Source organism: Takifugu rubripes, chromosome 12, assembly GCF_901000725.2.
Source record: "Takifugu rubripes chromosome 12, fTakRub1.2, whole genome shotgun sequence".
In the NCBI taxonomy this organism is placed as follows: Eukaryota; Metazoa; Chordata; class Actinopteri; order Tetraodontiformes; family Tetraodontidae; genus Takifugu; species Takifugu rubripes.
The window spans coordinates 1,421,236-1,436,987 of record NC_042296.1 but is presented as its reverse complement, the minus strand read 5'-3'; the positions used below and the strand labels follow the sequence as shown (position 1 = coordinate 1,436,987).

General features: G+C 46.7%; 1 protein-coding gene across 3 annotated transcripts in view; it reads left to right on the top strand.

Moving 5' to 3' along the window:
• The first annotated feature begins 1,164 nt into the window (after positions 1–1,164).
• ctnnal1 (catenin (cadherin-associated protein), alpha-like 1) overlaps positions 1,165–15,752 on the top strand; it is a 30,793-nt gene continuing 16,205 nt past the window's right edge. Inside the window, exons 1-2 of one of the 3 annotated variants that reach the window (XM_029844885.1) lie at positions 11,519–11,660; positions 11,756–11,909. Coding sequence is in view for 2 of the 3 variants with exons in the window: in XM_011608878.2 (XP_011607180.2) it covers positions 11,535–11,660 (126 nt within the window). In the remaining variant the exon portion in view is untranslated. Of the gene's footprint in view, positions 1,627–11,398; positions 11,661–11,755; positions 11,910–15,752 lie in introns of those variants that run through there. The other 2 variants (XM_003968825.3, XM_011608878.2) reach the window with 2 other exon arrangements.

Below are 15,752 nucleotides of genomic sequence, written 5' to 3'. Positions count from 1 at the left end.
GTTACAGGACCAGTGTGGGTCACAAAAGATGAATGTAGAACATCATTTCACTCTCATTTTACTGTCAGGGTTGAATCTCAGCTTTAGCAAACATATTTTTAGTGCTTTTATGGGGGAGGGCAACTGCCTGCTGAAATGATTCCCCCTTAACAGATCTGTGCATCTCTAACAAGCGCTGCTGCTTTTGGTAACAAGGTTTTGGGTGGCTTGAGGATCTCGCCCTGCCTTTGCACTTTTAAAGGTTCCGATTGGGGGCAGCTATCCCACATGGCTCAGTCAGTCGGGCTTGACTGGCATATCTGCGTGTTTTTGGAGGGGATGATAAGGGATTCTCAGCCTGCAGGGGATAATGTGAGATTCTGTCTCAAGGATGGCACCAAAGATGTGTTCCTCTCCCTCCGTTTCCCTCTCTCTGCAGGCCGCTCTGAAATCAGCATGGACAGATGGGTTATGAATTTTTAAAAAGACAACACTGATTGAACATCACCCAGTGTGAAATTAGCATCAAATCAATTCATAAATTCCTCCGTCGCGTCCAAGCAGATGCTCAAATCCGACTTCAAATACATTTAAGGTTGTTATATTCTATGGATATTAAATGTTGGCGTGACGGCATTATTATAGGAGTAAAAAGAAAATGGAGAGCTCTCCAAACTCTCCCTCACACGCCCCCTGGTAACAGGTTGCAGTAGGGGAAATACCCTGCATTATTTCTGAGAGGAAAACTTCATTTGGTGACACCTTCGTGTCATCACTGCTTAAAATGGAGGCGGATTGACGAATGAACTGTTGTTGGATCCTCCAAGAATCATACATTTTGTTCACAGGTGGATCGATGCATCACCCCTGCTTCTATTTATCACACTGCCTTTAGGTGCTTGCATGGGGAGTTCACGCAGTATAAAGTTAATACGAATGTAACAGGACAGCATATTTGGTTTCTCAACACTTTTCCCCCCGTTGCAGTAATTTCTTGCAAACGAAGCGGAAACTTTTTTCCACCAAGCACGTTTAAACAATGAAAAAGAGAAGTAAAAAAAGCGCGTGGGAGCCAAACACAAAGCTCGGCCTCACGCAGTGCACTTGTAGACCTGATTCCTTTATATAATCTATAACCCTTTTCTACTCAGAATGGAGCAATGTGATGGAGCTGAACAGCAAAGAGTCTGAGTAATAAGCACTAAAGTGGAAAAAAAGACCAAGGGTTGAGCCAGCGTGCGTGCGGGTGTGCGTGCGTGCGCGTGTGCGCGCTGCAGTCCGCTTCCCCGCCGCTCTTCGCTCAGCTACATGGACATTAGCGGGCGCCGCGGCGGCAGCAGCACCGAAGCCACAGCGGATCCGGTCGGCGTGCGCGTACAGCGGGCGGCCGCTCCACGAACCACCGCGCCAGCAGCTCCCTGAACCGCAGCAGCCCGCGTCCGCGTCCGGCGGCGGCACTTTGCGGTTGCGCGAAACAAGCCGAGGAGGAGCGCTCGGTGAACCGAGAGACGCCTTTGTGTGCCGGGCCAGGCTGAACTCAGCTCGGCGGGAATGGCTTCACCTCCGTGCGGCAACAGCAACTTCGACTCCGGGCTGGAAATCAAAACTCGCTCGGTGGAGCAGACGCTGATCCCCCTGGTGACGCAGGTGAGCGGAAAACAAGTTGCTCGGCGACATTTGATACTTTTCTTTAGACCCCAAAAAGCTGCTTTGGCTCCGGAACATCAGCCATGTTAGCAGGCATGAGCCCAACTTTGAGGCTCGTGTTAACCTGCTGGTGCTGGGGGGGGCTTGATTTGAGTCGCATGGTGAGGAAGTTACTTTATTACGCTGTAACTACACACTTTGCTGTTGTGAGCGCTGGTTAAAAGCCCCTCAACACACACACACACACACACACACCACCTCTGAGACTCGTCACAAGTTGCACACGTGAAGGGATTAATCTCACTTTTGTCATGCAAAACGGAGTAAAAGCAGAAAAGCAGACGCAAACATTTGGCTTTGGTTGGTGAGAGACAGGCTAAATCGAGGTTAACCCTCTGGTGTTAAAGAGGGTGCAAAAGTTTTGTCTGGGGGGGTCTTGTGTGTGTCTTTGTGCAAAGGTGCTCCGATGTACGTTTTGGTTTTCAATCACACAAGAAGATGAAACACCCACTTAAGGCCCCCGAGTGCTCTCAACAACCCCTTGCTTGCACACTTGAAACAGCAGCTGAGGCTTTAAAAGTCGGGGGAGCAGGTCAACAAGATAATGAACGATTTTAGCTGCAAAGCAGCCCTGTAAATTGAAGGATAGTCGGGGTCTTTTGGGGGGGCCGCATGTGTGTTACAGCGGGATGCATCTGTTGAATACCTGTCGATCAAAAGCAAACCTCTTCCTGCACGGGGGGAGGGGGGGGGGTAAAGGGTCAGTGAGGGTTGCACCTTGCTGGTGAGTTAAAGTCTGGACGCTCCCGAGCTGGAACCTCTCTGACACTGTCCCCCCCCCCCCCCCCTCAACACTGGGAGCCTGCTTCCTGTCTCTCGCCACGCTGCCTAATCTGAGGGACATTAGTCCAGCCGGCACTGACAGGTTGTACCTCCGAGAGAACGGTGAGTTTAAGCGGGAATGGAAACTGAACTTTGTGGAAGTGCCAACATATACAAAGCAGGCATTCAATCTGCTGTGCTTTGCATTATCCTTACATTTAAGTTCCAGCAACCGCTAGCTGAGTTCCCCTCTATAAGAATGTGCCGTATACTCAAGTAACATTTACAATATTACACTTCTCGCTTGAATTGTGGGCCTCAAGGACAATCTTTACTGAATTTTTCTTTTTTTTCTCCTGCTCTCGGTGACGCATATCCCCATAGCAACATCTTTGCTGAAGTGAAAGAGTCAACATTTCCAAGGACTGTTATCTCCGTATGTTACATCTGTCGCTTGTTGCCGTCAGGAGGTCAGTCACTCGGGCAGCGCTGACCGTTCATTGCCTTCACTTTTCAGCCGGTGCGTCTGCAGGAGCATTAACCGCTAGAAACTCCTGTAAACATGATCTAAAAGCTCCCTGTTGCTCTGCTGTTGCGCACCAACGTGTTTCTGCCATTGGAAATGTGGATCTTTAGCTTCTCAAAATGTCAGTTTTTGATTTGTTTGTCAGACCAAAGGAAGCCTTTTGCAACGTTTTCGGACACTTTCCCGCAACGTGCCGCCTCCTGACCTATTTTCCCTTTCATACATGTCATTTTACACGGCATTAATTCTCGAGGAGGGTTTTGGCGTTCTCGTGAGGCGCGCAGTTATCCTTCAGAGACAGATTATCTCCTTAACGTGAACAAAATAATCCAGTAATGGGGTTTATGTGGTCAGGAGAGTCGGCGATGACACGGGCTTCTAATTGAATTATTGTGGTCAGTTTAGATGCGCCGTGGGCTGCGTTGCTTGGATGTTCCCTAATGGAGCTCTGATGTGTTGGAGGGGCTCGTACGATAACACCGAAGGAGGGGAGAATATAGTAATAAATCCCAGCGGTGTTATTGAGAAACCCGGTGTTTGATAAGGGGGGGCATTATCTGCTTTTACAGTGCATCGCGCCTCTCCGCGCTCTCCTCAGCCTGCTTTTATCAGCTTTACTCCTACAAAGGTATAATTACAGGCCTGGGAGTCTCCTGGCGTTGGGTTATGTACACACACACACACACACACACACCGTACTTTTAGGCTACATAAGAGTTTTGCAGCGTTTTTGAAAATGCTGGATTTTTTTTCTTTATAAATGCCTCCCCCCAACATTCACAGTCTTACCAGTTTGGGCCCCAGCTGGAAGTTCTCCTGCATGCCGTTCTTCTTCTTCTACTACTTTTCTAGCGCAACCATTTCCATATGAATGGCCCTGCAGTGTGAGGGTAATGAATTGAGCCAGTGGTGGTCAAGAAATGTAATGGGCGTCACGCGGGGAGAAGGAAAGCCGAGTGAATGCTTCCACCTTTGATGGTGCCACCAGTGATGGCGACCAGGACGCGCTGGTGGGCAATTAGCAACAATCAATCACTTTTTCCTCCTTGCTCAAGGGGGGGAGTTTGTTTGAGGTGAAAACACCTCCAGAGCAGCCGGGGTGGTCCCGGGTCTGACGAGCCGTGAGGGTGTTTTTGTGTAAAGGGGATGAGGATAATATCTGAGGCTTTGATCAGACCGCTGAATGCTTTAAAAGTTGTGACATTGTGGTCATGTGATTACTTTTTTAATCCGTAAAGAAAGGTCTTAAAAGAAGACTATTATAAAATCACTCTTTTTGTGTCATAATTTCAGAAGCTCTGTGTGGTAGAGGCTTTTAAAAAAATCTTGGTTGGGGGGGGCTGCTTTGCACAGCACTGTTTCCCACGTCTCTTGTCCCGTGCTCCATGACAGGCGTGCTGGGACTGCAGTTGCTTTGTGTTTTTATGAGACAGAGAGGCATCGGCGCTTCCGTGAGCTCCAACAGATCTGCTTCCTGCAGCTGTATGATGTTAATGAAGACTAATGGTTCTGTGGGATGGAGGTGAAACCACACGAGGATTACGGCGCCCAGTCGCCGTGCTTGCGCGTGCGTACAGCGCAAAAATGAATCATCTCTGGGGAATGAGACAAAATAGGCCTTTGTTGTGCATGAGTCCAGGTGGGGGGGTGTTGTCATGTGTTGTCATGCTCTGGTATTTGCAGTCTTTTCCCTGCAGAATCGTAACAAATCTGTGGCGAAACTGCCTGACATTTTATTACCGGGTGAACCTTTGTAAACACGAGAGCTTGATTGAAGGCGCAGTGGACTTGAGTTTAAATGCAGGCCAGTCAGACCCTGCGTATATTTCCTACGTAACCAGCAACAGCGAGGTCACTGAACGCAGCGCGTCGAATGCTCACCCTCGCTCCCTTCTCCTATACAGTATTCATCTTTGTTCTCCGAGAATCCGAGCCTGGCGGGGCGCCTGGTTTAGTGTTTCTGCAAATTCCCTGCGGGTTTGCGCAAGCTATATGGATAAAACTGAGTCTGACTCATGTCATTGGTTTTGCTCGATGTGTAGCAGGTGGTCAACCAGTCGGCTTTGTCGACGTTTCGTGTGTTCCGCGTGTGCGTCTGCGTCGCTCGGAGAGTTAAGATCAGACGCTGCACAATATATCAGATATTTCATCTTATGAGGTCGTGATGACGTACGTGTTACCTCACACACACAACAGCGTGTTTGTGATACAGCGGACAGTGGTTAGCACAATTATCTTAGGGGAAGAAGTCCCCCCAGTCCAAAAGCATGCTCATAGGCTGGGGGCTTTTAATTGCCCCAAGGGGTGTGGTTGTGTCCTGTAATGAACTGGTGACCTGTCCCGTCACTCCCTAAACCAACCAACTGCACTTTCTATCATCTCTCTCTGTCTCCCTAAACACACACTCTACCGGTTCAGCCCTGCACCCCCTCTCACAACTCTTCCCACTATTACTATCAGGGGAGTCGTTAGTGGAGGCCGTTCTCTTTAAGTGCAGTCGGTCGTACGTCGCTCCCATCACCTCTCCCTGCTTAATATCCTCCCAGATAAGAAAGTCGCACCTTTTATTGTGCGTGTGTTATTGAGCTGTAAAAGTGGGTCCCTGGAAGCTTAAAAAAACTGGTCTTATGTGGCCACCAGCATATTAAAGAAATCACAAAATGCTTTAAATTGTATGGTTTTGGTTGTTTGGTTGATGTGAATTGATTAAGGTTCCCTCCAGTTTTCAGACAACTGGACCCTGGTCGTTATAATGGCTTCACCATTGAATGCATGTGCAAGACAACCTATTGTCCACGCCAGGGTTTGGTTCTTCGGTTGTGTTCTCGCAGATTTGTGTTCTCGCACAGCTTCAGAAATTAAATAAATAACTAGATGCTCTGCCTGCAAAGGATATTAGAGGTTTACAGGGATTCGTTTGTCTCGATGCCTTAAGCGCACATCCAGAACCCAGACTGTCGTGTTGATGTGCTAGAACACTCAGTACCTTCACACGACACTTGAAAAAACAAATTATTGCCTCAGAACCGGACACATTAGTCCAACTAATAATCGGAGTTAAACTAGAGGATGCATGTGCAACAACGCACAACCCCAGGCGTGTGACATTGGAACAAACATCCATTAAGAGTCGTGGAATAAAAAGGCAACAAGGGATAGTGTGCATCTTATCTGTAAGTTACCTAGGAAGTGAACAAGGCTTTACGATTATCCATTCTCTACATCGTAATGTGATGATGCAGCTCAACCAGAAAGGGGGCCGCATTAACCCAGCAAAAAGATGCTTATCGCCACCTAGTGTTGAGGAGGATGACACGCCCCCGTCAGTTATTCGACTCTCAACTTCCGCCGTCACGCCACAGTCCAATTGTTAGCAAAGCTCAGTTAAACTGTGCACATCCCAGATGACATCGGTATTTGTCATGTTTGTTCTCTTGCAGCAACATTGTCGAACGCACCACGGAGTCTGGCTCCGCGCGCGCTAATTGCTTTCTTCCAGCATCTTTGAACTCTTCCCCTCTCTATAATGAGTTATTTTAAAGAGATGAGTTTTGACGTGGCAGCAGGGGAAGAATGCAGATCTGTTCATAATTTTGAGTAGCAAGTCATTTCAAAATGTCCCATTTATTTCCTATTTTGTTGTTGAATTTATATATATATATTTATCTACTAAAATCATAGTAAATAGTCAGTTGTATTCTCAGTAAAGCACCTGTAATTACAAGCCTACATCATCTCATTCTTACTGAGAGGAACCGAGGTTCTGGACATGAGAGGTTGTCAGTACTAGGAAATCGGCACCGTATTTGTATGCCTTCCACTCTTCCTTTCATTGCTCCATCCAATTTCATGAATTTGTTTCCCAATCACACACCTTACTCTCTTGCCCCTTGCCTAGGTGCTTCATTTCAGCCCGTCTCTTCCTCCTCCCCATTTTCTTCCTTTAATCTCCATCTCTCCAGAGAGGCCAGTGTCCCCGCATCACCTCATTAGTTTGGGCGCCCACTGAAAATCCAGCCAGTGGCTACAGTCGGTCTGCAGAGCCGAAAAGTTCAGCTTCACCGTTTCTCAGAGGATAATTTACCCTTTTTTTCCTTCTTTGTTTTGTATTGTGAGACTTAATCCCCAAGTTAGGTAATTGGAACAGCATGTAACCAGCTTAGCGAGATCTGGTTGTCCCGTTTGTGATAAACTATACTTGAGAGTCAACAAGATATCTTGGGGGGGAAGTAACAGTATTGAAAGCACAATTGTAAGCTAATAGGATGTAAAAACATTAGGATGTAATCATATTAACCCGATACTGAGGAGATTATAGGTGGAATGTTGTTTCAGGATATAAAGGGAATGATGCTATTGCATGAAACACATCACTTACGATGGCCAGGAAAAAATATTTTGCATTTAGATAGATAAATACCTTATTTAGATACCAATATACCTGTGCAATCCCACCCATTGACCGATCAGCTCTTACCTTCCTAATGGCTCGGTAGTACTGGGCGGAGGTACTAACACCACAACGACCACACAGGAAGTGCTGATATAAGGAGTTAATGTTGCGCAAAGACTTTGATGTGATATCAGGAGCGACTTCTCGTCTCCAATTCAAGAGCAGCGGCTGAGAATCCGCTAGCGTGTCAAATATAACGCTGCCAATCTACTGTATATAAATAACTCCAAGCTGCTCACCTTTTATTGGATGGTCAAGTAAGTGCTGTGTTTTTCTGTTGCTTATATGCGCATCACAGCAAGAGCCTACCAGAGTGAGACCTTTGCACTCCCTTTAATGGCTGGTATGCATGGACGGCCTTTCCCACCTCTGGCTTCCCGCTCTCACCACCTTCATCAATGAGTGATTCGGCTCAGCCCCCGCCGCTCTGCGCTCAGCTGTTTGCTCCGACGCACTCCGATTATTTATTAATGGAGTCACTCACTTTCTGAGGTCTCATTCAGATGTCAAGCCTTCAAAAACACGTTCTTGGAAATTCATTTTTACTTGCCGTTTTGAGGAGAATTCGCAGTCACGGCTCTTTATTTCTCGACACCCGCCGCTTCCCCCCTCTCGACTTTCATCAGGCTGCTTTTTTTTTTGAAGAGGCTTGCTATATAGCTGCAGCCATTTTCGCTCGATTTGTTCCGCCAGAGACAACTCAACGCGCATCCCCATTCTTGCTCGCTTTTTATCTTGATTAAAGGAGAAACAACAGCATTTTATGGAAGGTGTATCGGGTCAGCAGCCTCCAGACGGGCGCTGTTTCCGAACGGGCTTTTGCTGCCTCAAAACTCCGTCATATCACTTTCACACACTGTTCACCCCGCATGATTATTTGTCCATTACTTGTAATTACCCATCATGATGACTGATGGAATGTTTGCCAGGCTGGTTTGGCGAGCAGTTTGGGATTAACCCCAAGGATTTGGGGTAATTACCCAATCATTAAACACGGCTCCGTGTGAAGGCAGCCCAAAGGGGGGCCTGACTTGCCAATGTCTGGCTTTTGTTTTGTACCTCTGGGATTTGAAAGCAGACAGTTGTCATCACGCCATGCTGTGTCCAAGAACGCGACCCCAGGCAGATGTTGCCTGATGCTGCTTCATTCAGAGCATCTCCCCATTTGTCTTGGATTAGTACGAGATTCTTTATTACTTGCTTAATTGACTTCAGACTTTAGGAGGATCAGAATGAAGAATAAACAGAACCTAATCAGAAAATACTTTGGATTTTATTGCTTTCATATCAGATTTTAACCAAAACAAACAGGATGCAGGATGGTTACAATCAGAGGGCCAAAATGCTCAAGGCTTCGCGGTTACTTTGGAGACGTTTGGTGTCAAAGGTGTGATTTATGTTACACCTTCGGAGGGATGCAAACATTTCCCACATGCAATAATCCGATTCTGCAGATTTCATTCAGTGAAATATCCAAAGCATGTTCCTCTAAAGGGTTTCTCTAAGGAGGCCAGGGAAGCTCCTGCATCCTCTTCAAATCAAATCAAATCAATCTTTATTTATATAGCGTCTGTTACAATGAAAATTGTCTCTAGATGCTTTCCAGAATCCCAGGGCCTGACCCCCAACAAGCAACAGTGGCAAGGAAAAACTCCCCTTTAACAGGAAGAAACCTTGAGCAGGACCAGGCTCATGTACGCTTGTGTAGGCTTTTATCTGCGTCTGCTTTGGGTTTGGTACTTTTGCACGAGCCTCTGTGTGGCCTTTCACATTATTCCAAATCTGTTGGAAAGGATAAGAAGATGCATGTTCTGGCTGCTCGCTGTCTGAAATATTTAGGGATTCAGCTGCTGGCAAACTGCCGCCGTTTCAGCTACACTGTTTAATCATTACGCGCACGCCGGAATGAAAAATTTGAGACTCGTCTCAGCACCTAGGCTGGCGGACTTCTAATGAAAACACAGGGGGAAAAGTGGATTCGCTGTTTAACTTTTTATTTGACAGCAGAAGTTATTAAAATCTGGTTAAAAAAAACAACTGCTTTGAGAAAGAGCATATATCTCATTAGCAGAAGCAATAATTTGTTTTCGTGCATATGTAAAACTCTCCTGTGCACCATCAGACGAAATCATTCCGCCCCAACTGCAGAAGTCTCCTAAGCATACTCCTTATCCAGTCGATGACATATTCTTAGCCTACGACTAATAGAATGCTGCGTTTCTTCTTAGTTTCTTCAACACTAAACCAACACAACCACATCTTTGAAGAAGGTGGCCAACAGTTGAGGGAGTTTAGGATTAGAGTAACTGTTCACTGATGGGCAGGTTCGGATGAAATTCCGCATAGTCATATCAGGAGCTATTTGACTGGGTTGGAGTTGAATACCTCCCTACATAATGATGAGGAAGCAGGTAAGAAGCAGGTAATCCTGCAGCCTCCAGCTGTGGCTTGTGTTTTCTTTTTGAGTCTGAATATTGACTGTATTCACACATGGTTTAAACACAGCAGGTGGTGGAATACAAGGATTTGGTAGTTGGTGTGCTATAGGGTTGAATTCCGGGACACTCTCACACACTAAAGTCCAATAATCAAATGCTTGTGTATTTGTGCCAGTAGGCCCCTTGTTCTCTCCTCATCCATCCCCATTCCTGACCCAACAGCTAAATATTATCCAGCTGATCCTACACCAGGGTCATTTTGGGTTCTGTCCCCCTACAGCACCGCTCCACTCCATCTATTCTTTTAGCCTCTCTTAGCTGTCCACCCCTTTCCTTATTTAGCAAACGCGGCGCGTCCCTCCGTCGTCCATTTTCTCGTCACAGCTGCCCGTCTGATTTTCTTCCAGGTTTATCATGCTGTTATCAGCTGCTGGTGCTGCTGCTCCCTCTAGACTTCCTGCCTCATATCAGCCCAACTGATCCCACTGCAGATTACATATTACTGTCAAACCAGCACCAGCAAACCAGGTCAGCAAGGTCCCATAATGATTTTTCCCAATTGTTCGCTACGTCCGATATCAGTTACAGTTTTTATGGACCAAGCATTTAAAGTGTGTACTTTACACAGTCCTAATATATAAATAATATCAACTGTTTTAATTAAGGCTGATTGGATTCTGTCAAACTATAAAGCACTGGGAGCTGTGATCAGAGGTATTCCAGAGGAGCTTTTTGCTTAGCACCCTCAGTAGCCCACTTAGACTTGATAGATTTCCCATTAGTCTCCGACAGCTGTGATTGAAAGCCAGGTAGCTCACAGCCCGTTCTGCCTCCCCGCTAACTTTGGGGCTTAGCAACAGCCGTGGATGTGAAACAATCGCAAATGTGTATATTGGAAAACCACCGGCTTCCCTGCCATTCCTGTGATTTAGAATCCCTTTTCAAGATGTCTGTGAGAGGCTATGAACACTTGATTTGTGGCCAAACTTCAAGGACTGGTGCCAAACTGCAACCGTGGGCAAATAAGCAGGATTATATTTGTGTTTTATTTGACAGTGAGTGGCCTCTTGGAAAAATATGATCAGATTTTATTGCTTTTTGTATACCATAGTACCCGATTTCATTATAATGTAAGTGTGCCCATTTCGCTGTGCCATAACAGGGATGTCGCACCGCATTGTGGGATTTAAAGACTATTATTTCCAAACATGGCATTTTGCAATAATATTGTAGGGGATAAAACATTTAAATAAAAGTTTTTCCCAACCATCCATCCATTAAATCACTCCATAGTGTTTCAAATTAGGTTTAGGTAGTAACTCCTCTTAAAAAGGAAGCTAATTAAACCAATGACATAATCAGAGTAATTATATTAACAGCACCTGCTGTAAAAGTTGTTAAATTTACTGTATGTGTGCCACCGTTGGCTGAGAACCTGAGGGCACGGGTTGGTTCAACCTTTCTTGTTGTTATCATATTCCGCCTGCTTCCTGGTGAGTCAGCAGGGCCGCGTGCACAAAAACAACATGCCTCTCTCTGGAGCGCCACTTGCAGTCGCATCATGTTTTGACAAACGCCGGAGAAGTGAGGAAACTTCTCGCCGCTCGGCTCAGACGGCGCCACCGGAAAAATCGCAGCCACCCGTCACAGTTCTGCGGCGCGCAGGGAAATGCGACTTCTTCTCTGCTTCATCTTCTCTTTTTTTCACGGCCAAAATACACAGAGGAAGCAACTTCAAATTCAGGCCCACGAGGTCGGTCCGAGGAAAGATTACGGCACAGGGGACGCAGTCATGGTCAGTACATAAAGGTCTAAAGGCCCGGTTAATCCGCCTCCTCGGGGTGCTTATCTGAATCCGACCCAACAGCCGGTTCCAACATGCATTCCCAGGTACACCGAAGACGGGGCATGTGCGCCGCTGAGGCAGCCAGAGGGAGTTTGACCCGGCAGTCACGTTCCTTTCCTGACACGTCTCTCCTTTCCTCGGTGACCTCCGCTGCGACGTTCTCTGTCCCTCCCTCCCACCTACTATCCAGAGAATTACGTGAGCGGGCAAGAATGAAAAGCAGCATTGTGCTCTGCTCGGTTGACTGTCGACACGTTTAATTTACTGCTAAAAAGGTTGTTTTTCCCTCCTTAGGAGAGACGTTTGTTGTCCACAGAGTGTCGAGTGTTCTGATCACTCTTACTGCAGCGCCGCAAACTAACTGTGCATAAATAATGTGATACAATGGCTCAGCATCCTGCTATTGAACGGATTCAAGGACCGCTGCGAGGAGTTTACTACTCAATCACCTTGACAACCAACTCCATGTGGGGATTGTTTCTGTTTCTTTGATGTAATTGTTCACCGAAGAATAAAACCAATAAAACCATTTAATAACACGGCAAATTAAACCCTTAAAAGTGGGACTTGTTTGTTCCCAGCATTGTAATCATGCATCTTTCCTCCGCCCAATCAGCTGCATGTGATGTGCCTGAGGTCATTGGTTAAATCCCAGGTCCTTGGGTCTATTTACAGTGTCAGCGTGCCCATGAGCAGGACAGTGAACGCCACGTTGCTCTCTACTGTCCTAATTGTGTTGATGTGTGATTGATTATTGATTATTTGTCCCTCACTCGGTGAGGTCATCCAGGACCACAGATTATGAACGCCATTGTGACTTTGCAACTCCGGGGAGCTTCCTAAATTCACTCTAGCATGCTGTCGCACCTCCTGCGCGTGTTGATTGCAATTTATATTTTGATTTTTGAGTTAAAAAAAAAGCTTGACCTTCCCGGGGAGTGAAGTGGTTTCAGCAGCTGTATAAACTGGGATGCAGCCCTTTATAATTAATCAGTTTTAACCTTTTAGCTGTTGTTGTTTGGGGAGTCAATCTGCCCGTCCGCGTATTCAAATGTCAGTTGTGATTACGGAGCCCGCGCTTCAGAGCCAAGCGGTGCCTTTTCCTTATTCACCTCCGACGGGGTACAGTCTGATAAACGTCAAACTCCCTCAGCCGCTGTCCCGTGTGGCATTCAGGTGGTCTTTGCCGTCCATCAGGCGGCGTATGTGTCCGCGGGCCCCGTCCGCCCCCACTTCTCCCCGTCTATTTCCATCAGCGTCCGCCTGCGTGCGGGAGCCATGCTGGCTACGGTCCATGTCACACGCTTGTTTTGGAATATGTAGCCTTTGTCACGTGTTGCTTTCCCACCCGCCGTGTTTGCTGTCTCCATGACGCGAACTGTCTCCTTCCTGTCAGCTGGAAGAGATGGGAAATCTTTACACAGTGACATTGACATCAGGGCTCGCTTGAGTGACACTTGCTTATAGATATGAATCCTTTGTTTGCACATATATGTGTGTTTGCACATGCTTGTTATGCAGCCCCGCTGTCTGTGTAAAAGAGGCGCTTCTCCCTTTCCACTGGGCTCCACCGCTCAAGTGTCAGAGAGGATCTTCACGCCTGGCTGATTTTGACATCTTGTATTTGCACATGTGATTTTTTTTTCTCTTGAGTTTTGCACATTTATCAAGGTTGAGCAGCGGCTTTATCTGCTCGTCAGCAAGGCGACCCCCCCCCCCCCCCCTTCCTTCCCCGCCGGCACAGGATGCAGTTTTGGGGAATTTCATACGTGAATTCTTAGCAGATTCCCGATTCTGCCTCACTTGTAGTTGCAGGATTCGACCTGTAGAAAAATCCGCTCCCCGGATGCTGATCGGTGTTTGGAAGTAATGTGTGGAATCTGTGGCCTGCCTCGTGGTGTGGCAGCAGTCAGTCCTGGGGTATCTGCTCGTGTGCACGTGTGCGTCGCTGCACGAGGGCGTGTCAAATGAAAACTGACGCAGCCTTGATTCTGAAAGATTCTGTGACCACTCAGGGCTACATATGGATGCAGTTCGGCTCAGGTTTGTCACGAGATTGAACCGGAGCCTTGTCGTTTCAATTTAGTAGAAAAGTTGTAGCCAGCTGCTGACTTTTTAACTGTTTTCGCTCTGCCTGAGCAGATTGAAGCCATCTAAAATAAGTGTAAGACACATTTCTGTACAGATTCTTTGTATATTCACTGCTGGCTTCTTTCCTGTCTTGTAATAGTATATTTATAATCTATGACGATTAGTCTCACAATAATCCCTTCACGTACTTAATATCATGCCAGGAGTTCTTTCTGCAGCAGAGTCTTTCACTGCAGGGCTGTTGGTCTGTTCCTCGTGACCTTTTCTTTTCAAAAACCTGTCCACTTCTGCATTAGTTAGCTAGATGCTAGTTTGAGGATCCGATCAGCTGTTTTGACAGGGAGGAGATTAGGTAAGATAAATAAGATTTCTGGGGTCTCTCTAGCACCCCCTGGCGGGATCCACTATGGAACCCACTGCCTTAAACTACTGCACGCTATCAGGCTGCAGCAGCTGGGCTCCAGGATGAAATTATTACACACAGATGATAAGGGCGAGGAAGCAGATCGCTTTAAAAGAAGTTTTGGGGGCCAAGAGACAAGACACGATGTAGAATAGATGCACCAAGTCCTGCTCTTTCTTCCTCACTCCTTTCACCTCTTCTTGTGTATCTGCACCTTCGCTCCTTCCTACTCGCTCGTCTCTCCTTTCATCTCATCTGGATGCTGTCCAGGACCGTATCGAACTCCTGTCTGCTCGCAGCCAATTTGGACGGTATTTGCTCACCCATTAAAGCCCACGGACAGAACGACTTCCCTCCCTTTCCTCTCGTGTTTTCTTTCTTCCCTCTCGGTCCCCAGCGAGTAGTTCGAGCTGCAGAACTCTTTGAATATGGAGACGGAGCAGGATGGATAGGACGAACATTAATTTAGACGCAGATGTCCTTGCAGCAATGACATTTCGCCGCTAACTAACTGATGCATACGTCCATTTGATCATAAAGTAAACACCCAAAAGTCAGGACTCACTTAGCTCCCCTCCTCCCTTTTGTACAAACTGCAGTCTAATCACTTCCCGAGCGTGCGCGCCGCCGCTGTTCCAACACAAAAACACGACGGGAAGGCAGTACTGCGTGAATGCAATTGGAAGTGTGTCCTGATGGATAATCTGCCACAGGAAAAGTTCTATTTTACATTTGTCACCAGCTTAAAGGAATCTGATATATACTGTATATATATAACAGATTTAGACAATTAACATGCCAGTACAGCAGTTGCAATTCAAGCAATTACTGTGATGAATGCCTAGTGTGGGTTTGTGCCTGTGCTTAAATGCCTTTAGGACGAGCTTTTTACTTTTTTACATTCTCGTTTTCATGAAACGACACAATGATGCAAATGTGCCGCTACAGAAGAGGGTTTGAGTGGATTTGTTTTGATTAAACTGCATTTAAACTGCACAGACTCCACAACAAATAATAGCACAACCTTCCCGGACACACACACACACACACACACACTCTGCACAATCAGAGGAGAAGTGAGGGAGAAACACTTTCGCTCTGCACACTCTCAGCCAGGGTGGGAGGCAGCCACAAATACTTCCAGCTTTTGTTACCCTCTGATTTATGCTCTGTGTCCTTGAGGTGTTAGCCTAGATTTCCTGGTAACCGCTGGGTGGGCCCCATTTCTACATTCTGTCGCTCACAGTAAGCTGCTAATGTTGTTTTTATGATCTTGTAATCGTCTTCCTAATTATGGACAACAAAGAGATGAGAGGTGGATGCCTGGGAGTTGACTGGTTCCGTTCCAAAGTAGGAGGTTAAAGAAAGTCACAGACAGGCCCCGCTGTGTGGAGTAAGGAGAGGGGGAGGAGGGGGGCTCTGCCTTTTCTTTTTCTTTTCTGTGTCACGTGCACAGTCATGCTAAAGAAATCAAGATCCGGCCGGCACGTCTCAAACAAAGCTGCTTTCATAACATCACTTTCCGAATAAATTCGGGATTAGCGCAG